A 10,000-nucleotide genomic window follows, 5' to 3' on the forward strand; every position below is an offset into this window, starting at 1 on the left:
GTAAGAGTGAGGAGTGTTGAGTGTGGAGTAAGAGTGAGGAGTGTTAAGTGTGGAGTAAGAGTGAGGAGTGTTGAGTGTGGAGTAAGAGTGAGGAGTGTTGAGTGTGGAGTAAGAGTGAGGGGTAAGGAGTGTAGTGCTCACCTGCACATGGGACAGGTCACTCTCTTTAAATTGTTGCAGCACCGACAGGGCTCCTTCCTCATTAAACTCCCTCAACGCATCAATAGCCCTCTCATCAAGGTCAGCATAGGTCACCAGCCCTGAAACACAAACAAACACCAACACTGATCCTGTGTCTTATCACACAGAGTTATCAGTCTTACACAGCATCAGTCCAACCAGTGCTGACGTGTTTTTTGGGGTTTTTTTACTGATGCCCTAAAACTGCCCGTTAGTACTCTCTGAAAATGACAACCACTCTCCTGCTCTCTGTGTGTTCTCCGGGCCTCAGTTTACAAAGACAGATTTCCAGTCTCAGAGATGTGAACCTCCTTACATACAGCTGAAACAGACCTGACACTGGCTTTACAGCGCACGCACACACACACACACACACCTTATTCAGGTAAATTAAACACTTCATTAGCAGACTAGGGCAAAATTCAGCAGGACTTCAGATTTTGTGGGCGTAACTTTCTGAGGTAATACTGTAATGAGAAAGCCGTGAGAACGGTAAAGACGTGAGCGCTACCCACCGGTCTGAAAGATTGTGTCCAAACTCTCGGCTACTTTCTGGGGGAGCCCAGCGTCAATGAGAGTCTGATAATTCTCCGTGTGCGTGGAGGACACGTCCATCGGCTCTTCCTCCTCCTTCGCCAAAGCGGAGCTGCCGTTTACCTCGGCGGCCATTCCTCTGAAAGAAACAGAAAGCTCGTCTCTTCTCCTGTTCTGCCCCACTGTCAAACTACCACAAAATATCTCATTTCTTTATTCGCGGGTTTTTCAGAGGATTTCACTCAACTTGTTCCAGTCCAACATATCAAGTTTCACCTAGTCAGATATGTATCACGATGTTGGACTCGCTCTTCGTCTAATTACCGTAATGCAACTTCGCCAAAAAATCCGTTTCAGCTCAACAGTATACTGTCTGTGATTGTTTCCACTTATGACAGATGTACGTGTTTTCTCGGACACAAGCGTAACCCGATTCAGAAATACCTGCATCCGATGAACTATTTGTCTGATAAAAATTGGGTCATTCAAGGCCTATAAGTAATCTACTACGTTTTTAAATAATAAATAAAAGCAAAACAACAGATGTCACAATATCACCTAATCCAAATTCGATATAGCTACAGCTGACCAAGTCTCAGCTAGCGCAACTATCGAATAAAGACTAAAACAATGCCTTATTATTAACGTCAACCTAATGCCACCATTATCAAAATTTCTGATTATCATGTGCATTATCCTGGTCAATACCTTCACATAGAAAGAGAGATAAACTGGCCACACGTTACATGTCTCGTCGGAGTTGTTTAGCTAGTTGGCTAACTAGCTACAATGCTAACCCCAAACAGCGTTCCGCCCCCTTCGCGTGTTAAGGTTAAACAATCCGGCGCCGAATCACCCGGCAAAAACTGGCCGAAAAGAACCTTAAGATCGTTCGCTCTAACGATTTGACCGTGTACTCGATTAAAAGACAGTTCAGCTAGTCCAGTAAAAATCTTTATACACAGCTATTTGATCGGGTGTTTATAAATCCTATATGGTTACTAGCCTAGCTTGCTAGCCGAGGCCTAGCTAACTGGGCACCACTCAGAATTCAAATGAAGCACGCGCCAAAAGAAAGGGTTGATAAATCTTACAGCAAAACCTTACCTATATTTTCTCACCGAGTGGCACTAGATTAGTCTTTATCTTAACCCGTTGTTCTTCGCAGCACCCGAGATACAGATAAAATATGAAAAGTATATTAAAGGATCTTAAACCACGAGACAAAAACGCAGACAGCGCCGTCTCGCTCAAACAACGCCACTTCCTCGCGCGGAGGCAAGTCCCTGGCTTCGGGTGGCACACGCGCACGCATGTACGTAACAGTAGCAGGGAATGTCAGCAAAACCTATTCATACCTCCCTGACTCTCTTCATATCTGTTTATTTCGACAAAGGCAAAGAGCAACCTTAAAAATGTGACAAATAATTCCAAATAATTTTCATTTTAGTCATTTTAGTAATTTCTCGTATCATATAACGCAGCCTTTTTTGACTGGGTAAATGCATTGTTGGTGAGGTTGTATCGCCTAGACAATATTTTGGGTGTAACTGCAGCGGGCATGCAGTTGAGTGGAAATTCTCAGGCTAGAGCTTCCAGATCATTTTAAGTAGATATTTCGTTGACTTGAACAGGAATTAATTAGTTGGCTCGTAAAATCTGTCCTACTTGTAAAATGACCATATTCATTGTTAGGCACAGCATTGAGAGAGAGAGACAGAGAGAGAGAGAGAGAACTCAAATTATACATACTTCGATACATTCATCATAGGCAGGGCAGCCTAGTATAACACTAATAACACATCTGAGACTGAAAATGATAACATAATTAACCACGGGTAAGGTTGAGCTAATAAACCACAAGGGAAGCAGAGCAAGCCTTTAATGTTGCCAAAGAGACCATTGCGATTTTTCTGGGTGTTTACTTTAATCAAAATGATGATCATCTATATTTATTCTTGTGGTGGTATCAACACATTTTAATTTTGGAGCAAGGCCTTGATACATTTAGAGCGCTGTGTTTACACGGGTGCGTTCAATGCGCAGCCACATTGTACAGAATATTTCCATCAAAATGCGGCGCATAAGCCGTTTGATGGTAGCATGACATGTAAGTATTATGTATTAAGTCATTAATAGTTAGGAGTATAACTTGGAAATGCCTTATATGGGCTAGTTTAACTAGCCTAGTTTCATTAGACGGGTTTCAATCCATGTTAAAATGAATTGTCAGCTGGAGTTACATGCCGTCCTTTGCCATTTCTCTATGACCACAAGAATGACAGCGATCTCCACAGCCCCGTCTTATCTGTTGCACTGGCAAAGTAAATGAATGTCCTTTAAACGTAGCAGAATATGCGCAATAATATTGTTCAGGTCGTGTCGTTTTCATTTCCCTGCTCCTACTTTTGTGAGGTACGTCGTTTGTTTTTTTTTTTATTTCATTTTTCAGACTTTTCTAGTTTAAGGAGTAGGTGTTGAGGATAATAAATAAACCAAGAGAATACAATATACCATATGTGTATTTATATTCTCAACAATTTTTTTCCTCGTCCAATTTAAGGATGTCGTTCAAACGGTAGGCCCAATCGGTAGTGCTCCCCTAAGTCAAGAGGAGGGGTGGAATCATGGTCTTTTTGCGTTTTGTTTATTTCACGCACCTTTTCGCTCTTCAAGGTGTCGATAAGGAAATTTATTAAACAGAGAAAACTATGACAGTTTGCTATGTATCGAAACATTCATGCAGCCATACGACACATTTCTAAACAATTTTAGAAAAACCATCGATGCAGTCTACGTAGAGGGGTATAATCAGTCATTCATGCAGTACTACATGTAGACCTCGTGGCGCAACGGTAGCGCGTCTGACTCCAGATCAGAAGGTTGCGTGTTCAAATCACGTCGGGGTCAAATTTTATTTTGCATTAAACTGTCATATTCGTAAATGTAATATATGTCGACTCTTGATAGCCAGTAAAAACCATCAGTACGTCCAATCTCTTTCCATAATCTGAATTCACAGACATCAGCGAACACAAGCATACATTGCAGACAAAGAATTACAAAATCATTCTACTTCTGTCACATCTCAATATGACAGTTAAAAAATACTGGAATACTTTGCGGTTTCTGCTGTGGGATCATTCATAAGAATAACTGAATCTCAGTTTATCTTTATTCGACCCCCAAACTCAGAGTGTTTCTTCATCATGACCAATCTATAATTTCATTCATAAGGCTTTAAAAAGATGTTGTTAGGATCTGATGAAAGAGAGAAAAAAAAGGACTGACAGTTTGCAGTTCTGAAAACACTGAAGCGCGTGTGAGACTCTGTGATTTGGCCGTGGTTGGAGGCGCGTGTGTGACTCTGTGATTTGGCCGTGGTTGGAGGTTTGTGTGAGACTCTGTGATTTGGCCGTGGTTGGAGGTTTGAGTGTGTGACTCTGTGATTTGGCCGTGGTTGGAGGCGCGTGTGAGACTCTGTGATTTGGCCGTGGTTGGAGGTTTGTGTGAGACTCTGTGATTTGGCCGTGGTTGGAGGTTTGAGTGTGTGACTCTGTGATTTGGCCGTGGTTGGAAGCACGTGTGAGACTCTGTGATTTGGCCGTGGTTGGAGGCGCGTGTGAGACTCTGTGATTTGGCCGTGGTTGGAGGTTTGTGTGAGACTCTGTGATTTGGCCGTGGTTGGAGGTTTGTGTGAGACTCTGTGATTTGGCCGTGGTTGAAGGTTTGTGTGAGACTCTGTGATTTGGCCGTGGTTGGAGGTTTGTGTGAGACTCTGTGATTTGGTCGTGGTTGGAGGTTTGTGTGAGACTCTGTGATTTGGCCGTGGTTGGAGGCATGTGTGAGACTCTGTGATTTGGCCGTGGTTGGAGGTTTGTGTGCGACTCTGTGACTTGCCGTGGTTGGAGGTTTGTGTGAGACTCTGTGATTTGGCCGTGGTTGGAGGTTTGTGTGAGACTCTGTGATTTGGCCGTGGTTGGAGGCGCGTGTGAGACTCTGTGACTTGGCCGTGGTTGGAGGTTTGTGTGAGACTCTGTGATTTGGACGTGGTTGGAGGCGCGTGTGAGACTCTGTGATTTGGCCGTGGTTGGAGGTTTGTGTGAGACTCTGTGATTTGGACGTGGTTGGAGGCGCGTGTGAGACTCTGTGACTTGGCCGTGGTTGGAGGCGCGTGTGAGACTCTGTGATTTGGCTGTGGTTGGAGGCGCGTGTGAGACTCTGTGATTTGGCCGTGGTTGGAGGTTTGTGTGAGACTCTGTGATTTGGCCGTGGTTGGAGGCGCGTGTGAGACTCTGTGATTTGGCCGTGGTTGGAGGTTTGTGTGAGACTCTGTGATTTGGCCGTGGTTGGAGGCGCGTGTGAGACTCTGTGATTTGGCCGTGGTTGGAGGCGCGTGTGAGACTCTGTGACTTGGCCGTGGTTGGAGGCGCGTGTGAGACTCTGTGACTTGGCCGTGGTTGGAGGCGCGTGTGAGACTCTGTGATTTGGCCGTGGTTGGAGGCGCGTGTGAGACTCTGTGATTTGGCCGTGGTTGGAGGTTTGTGTGAGACTCTGTGATTTGGCTGTGGTTGGAGGCGCGTGTGAGACTCTGTGACTTGCCGTGGTTGGAGGTTTGTGTGAGACTCTGTGACTTGGACGTGGTTGGAGGCGCGTGTGAGACTCTGTGATTTGGCCGTGGTTGGAGGTTTGTGTGAGACTCTGTGACTTGGCCGTGGTTGGAGGTTTGTGTGAGACTCTGTGATTTGGCCGTGGTTGGAGGTTTGTGTGAGACTCTGTGATTTGGCTGTGGTTGGAGGTTTGTGTGAGACTCTGTGATTTGGCTGTGGTTGGAGGTTTGTGTGAGACTCTGTGGTTTGGCCGTGGTTGGAGGTTTGTGTGAGACTCTGTGATTTGGCCGTGGTTGGAGGTGTGTGAGACTCTGTGATTTGGCCGTGGTTGGAGGCGCGTGTGAGACTCTGTGATTTGGCCGTGGTTGGAGGTTTGTGTGAGACTCTGTGATTTGGCCGTGGTTGACCGAGACTCAGATGTTTTGGACATACTGGCAGTCTTTCCGTCCATCACCCCACGGCTCAGTTCACCAGCTGGACTGTATAACTCTCATTCTGACACTCCTGTTTCATTCATCAAGTCCTCCCAGCATACAGAAGACAGAAATCATGGTATAGAATGGCTTCAGTTCAACCTTTAATGACCTGCTACGTTATTTAAGCATTAAAGTAGCTAGATACTGAAGCAGCTGAATGTCACCCAAACTCTGACAGATCATCATGTCCAATATGGAAACAGCTTCATATTTGACTGGAGAAGCAGACCATCACTGATGTTCTGTTACAAATTAAAAATGATATTAAAAAATATTTTTTCACGGCTTTGTTGAATACTCTGATTCTGATTGGTCAGTTACGGCATTCTACGGTTTGTTATTTCTGTATAGCAAACCACCGCTATGTATAACAGGCCGTTGCTATGGAACTTTTTTTTTTTTTTTAACGGAAGCAATAAAATAATTTTTAAATCAAATCATTTTAGGTCCATATTTTGTGTCAAACTATTGATTTCTTTAGTGATTAGCCGTGTAATGAGCGGGATAATGCACAGTGAACTGGTTATTATAGCGAAATCAACTCGCCGAACATTATCCTTTACTTATTAACATGTTAACATACTTATGGACATGTTGCAATATTTCTGAGCAAATTAAATAAAGAGGCCATAAATAGTGCACCTTTTTGCAAAACCAGCGTCATAGTTTATTTAGGATTTGACTATGCCTAAGACATGAACACAGTGACACTCAGAGATCAGCCTGGGCCACACAGCAGGCAACAGGTGAAGAATGGCGTTAGTTGAACGGGTGCGACACAGCCGCGGAGGGAGCCGTGAGCGCGCGGTGAGAGTTTCAGTCGTCGTGTTTGAGTTTCCTGATTTTGCCTTTGTGGCGGTCAATCTCGCGCTGCAGACGTTCGATCTCCTTCTTATGATGATCAATCTCCTCCTCATGATGTTTCCTCAAAGCCGCCAACTGCTCCCTCTCCTTCTGCCTGGAGACGCGGGAAGAGGAGTCTTTACTTCAGCAGTCATTTAAACAAACACACACACGCGCACGCGCGCACACACACACACGCGCGCACAAACACACACACACACACGCACGCACGCGCCCCAGTCTCAGGGTGTTCAGGGCGGTGTGGGTGGGAGCTTTGAGGGCAATACTCAGATTTGCATGTGCAGACACACACACACACACACACACACACACATATACATATATCAGCGTGTGATTACAGCATTTTTCATTGTTCATAGTGAAATATGATGGCTGTGGGACTTTAGTTAAGAGCAAGATTGATCCAAGATGATGAAGTGAGACCAAGGGCTTTTCTGTAAATCAGAGCATATTACAAAGATCTGTTTGGTTATTTTATCAGAATGTAGTGTGATGGAGAGAGCGAACTGATGCCATCATGTCTTGTAATGGCAAAGTATCAGTTCAGAATCATTTCATTATTCTCAGAGTGGATCAGTTACTGTGGTTTGTCTGACAGGCTTATGTGTGTGTGCACCAACTCGACAAGGCAGCATCCTCACACAGCCACAGCTGCGGCCGTCCATCTATAGTACTGTCTCTTTCCTTAGATGTACACTGCCATCTTGGCAATACATAAGTACTTTATCTGTTGAAACTTCGCAGGAAGCATTTCAGACACTCACCACTTAAATGTTTCTGACCTCAAAATGTACACAGCATTTTCAGGCAAACCAAAGCATGTCTAAAACCCGTATAAAGTTACCTAAAATAGCGTTCCTCTTCCGCTGCTTCCCTCTTGCCAAACGCTCCTCCAGATTCTCTAACCGAACCGCCACCGCCGCCGCCTTTACCGGCTCCTTTACCCAGTTCACCCAGCTAAAAAGAAAAAGATGCTTTAATTAGGTCACATTCAAAATACCACCCACATTTTTCCTGTTTACGTGTGTTCTCACTCAACCTGCACGCTTACATTTTATACCCATACATACATGGTCGTGTTATCAGAGTTCAAGTTCGAAGTGCATGTATGAACTACTCCTACCAGGTTAATCCTGATACTCGACGGCCTTAATTATAACATGTACATCAAAGCAAGACTGACGTGAATAAGAAAAAAATAATATACGAATTAACATTATTCTGTAGATTTCCGTAGTCCAGTATTCTGGGACTAATTGAGCGTGCGTCAAATTGACTACTGTATTAGCTTGCAACATTCTTAGATATCCGATGCTTTGCATAAAATGTTTTGAGTAATTAAGAACACACCAGCTGCACAGGGGCTCATTCAGACGAAGCATTTGGAGCATGATGAAATTAGCTAGTCGGATTTCTCAAGGTGGCCGTAGGGCCTTTGTTTCAACGCCTTAAAAATCAGCAGTGCCAAACTGCGTCAGTTTTTAACAGTGAAAACAGTCGATTTTCATATAACGAGAAATCAATATACCGCACGTTCCACACACAGCGTTTTAGCTCTAATACCTGGTCAGATCCCAGGCGAACCTGAGAAGTGAAGTAACTTCTCAGACTAGTCCGTAGGAGTCGGGCCATCTCTACTTTCCGATATCAAACAGCAAAGCCAAGTTATAGTACGTCCTTGTCAGATCTAAACACGGAAATAGGTAAAGGGTGGGCAGCATGCGCTTCCACGAATAAACGGGAATATTTGAGCGTTAACGTCATGTACTGTCCTCTAGAGTTTTGGCGAGGAACATGCCCAAACCGAAACGTAATCCCACTGCCAAATAAACTGCACAAACATAAGAAGCCAATTAATACATGAAAGTCAGTATTTTTACTGGTAAACTTTTCCTCTTTACTTTTATTTGCTAAACTGAGTCTATGTTCTATAACGGCTGACATCTGGGCGTCCTTTGATTGGGTGATCTGTTATGGAACGACCCACATGGTTTTGATTATTCGTTCCCAAAATGAGGAGGTATGGCTCCTCTTTCTCATCTCCGACATGTAACGGCACAATTCATATTTTAATTCACGATCGTCCTCTGTCGAAGCCATAGTCATGTCTTTCAGTTTAGAAAAGAGAGAGAATGAGGTGGAAAACGCTCTGGATGGCTGGATCAGAGAAGACTGCTCTGTTAGTCAGATCACACTTTCCCTCGTCTGTAAGGCATTTAAGATGTGACTTCTGTGTGCTGACTCATTTTAGTATTATCAGTAATGTGAATTCATTTATTCTATGGTTCATTTGTTTTACTTTGTTCACTGACTCATACATGTGTATGTGTGTAGGAGGCAGGAGCTGTTTGGAGTGTGAGGGCAGGAGGAATGTGTGTGTGTGTGTGCGTGTGTGTGTGCGTGTGTGTGTGTGTATGTGTGTGTGTGTGTGTGTGCGTGTGTGTGTGTATGCGTGTGTGTGTGCGTGTGTTTGGACTGTTTCAGGACATGGCCTGATGTGTCCATTATGACGCAGTAATGCTAAGGCTCCAACTCAACATGAAATCACTGTTATTATAGTCAAGCACTAATTCATCTGAGGAAGGTAAGGAATATCGCTCAGGTTTGAGTAAGTTCACCTGTGAGCTGTGAAGGGTGTAATGTCCTCTCTCTCTGGATGCTCTGTTTGCTTGGGTCAGCTGTGGAAGGTAAGACAGCTTGGAGCAAATCAAGGTCAAGGACAGTACAGTACTGTGACACACTGTGTCTCCTAACAAGCAAACATTGCCCTTAGAGATCAACTTTCTTTACATTTCACAAACACACAGCCCTTTCATGGCAAATGCTTACCCAGTGTCCTTTCCTTTCCCTGACATGCAGGGTGTCACAGAACTCTCTCTATCAAACCTCCATTTCAGAAACCTCTGGGTTCTCAGGGCTTCACAGCAGAGACACTCAGTGGGCTTTGCTTCAGCTCCCACAAATGATCATCCACACCAGGAGAATGACGGTTGTGGGTGTTCTGCAAGGGTGACTCACACACACACACACACACACACACACACACACACACACACACACAGGCTCTAAAGTGTTGTGCGTAGATGCTTTCCATTCCGGAAGCATTTTTGACCTTGACATTTCACTTTGCCATCACAGACAAATACAAGCATCTGAACATTCTGACTAACAGCTTAGTAAAAGCACTTCCCCCACCCAATCTCCATCCACCCCTCTTTTTCTTTTCTCTTCTGCCTCTTTCAGATAAAGGGTTATACAAGATGAAAAAAACAAGAACTGAAAAGGAGTTTTAGAGGCGGGGAAAGAAATGAGATCTGTTCTTTCAGGACCAAAACT

General features: G+C 44.3%; 2 protein-coding genes and 1 non-coding gene across 4 annotated transcripts in view; 1 reads left to right on the forward strand and 2 right to left on the reverse strand.

Moving 5' to 3' along the window:
• The window catches only part of hnrnpr (heterogeneous nuclear ribonucleoprotein R), a 15,076-nt gene extending 13,121 nt beyond the window's left edge, over positions 1-1,955 (reverse strand). For both annotated transcript variants that reach the window (XM_030789050.1, XM_030789049.1), the window contains exons 1-3: positions 1,822-1,955; positions 696-853; positions 142-260 (exon numbers count right to left, since the gene is read on the reverse strand). In XM_030789050.1, the coding sequence (XP_030644910.1) occupies positions 142-260; positions 696-849 (273 nt within the window). In that variant the 5' untranslated portion in view covers positions 850-853; positions 1,822-1,955. The remainder of the gene's footprint in view (positions 1-141; positions 261-695; positions 854-1,821) is intronic.
• A 1,597-nt stretch (positions 1,956-3,552) lies between these two features.
• On the forward strand, positions 3,553-3,624 carry trnaw-cca (transfer RNA tryptophan (anticodon CCA)). Its single transcript has one exon. It is a non-coding gene; the product is annotated as a tRNA-Trp (tRNA).
• Positions 3,625-6,443: 2,819 nt separating this feature from the next.
• atp5if1a (ATP synthase inhibitory factor subunit 1a) lies at positions 6,444-8,361 on the reverse strand. Its single transcript, XM_030788955.1, has 3 exons — positions 8,228-8,361; positions 7,509-7,621; positions 6,444-6,758 (listed from the first exon to the last, which is right to left on the reverse strand). The coding sequence occupies exons 1-3, from the start codon at positions 8,294-8,296 to the stop codon at positions 6,617-6,619; spliced, it is 324 nt and encodes a 107-aa protein (XP_030644815.1). The 5' UTR covers positions 8,297-8,361; the 3' UTR covers positions 6,444-6,616.
• Between the last annotated feature and the right edge of the window lie 1,639 nt (positions 8,362-10,000).

Source organism: Chanos chanos, chromosome 12, assembly GCF_902362185.1.
Source record: "Chanos chanos chromosome 12, fChaCha1.1, whole genome shotgun sequence".
In the NCBI taxonomy this organism is placed as follows: domain Eukaryota; kingdom Metazoa; phylum Chordata; class Actinopteri; order Gonorynchiformes; family Chanidae; genus Chanos; species Chanos chanos.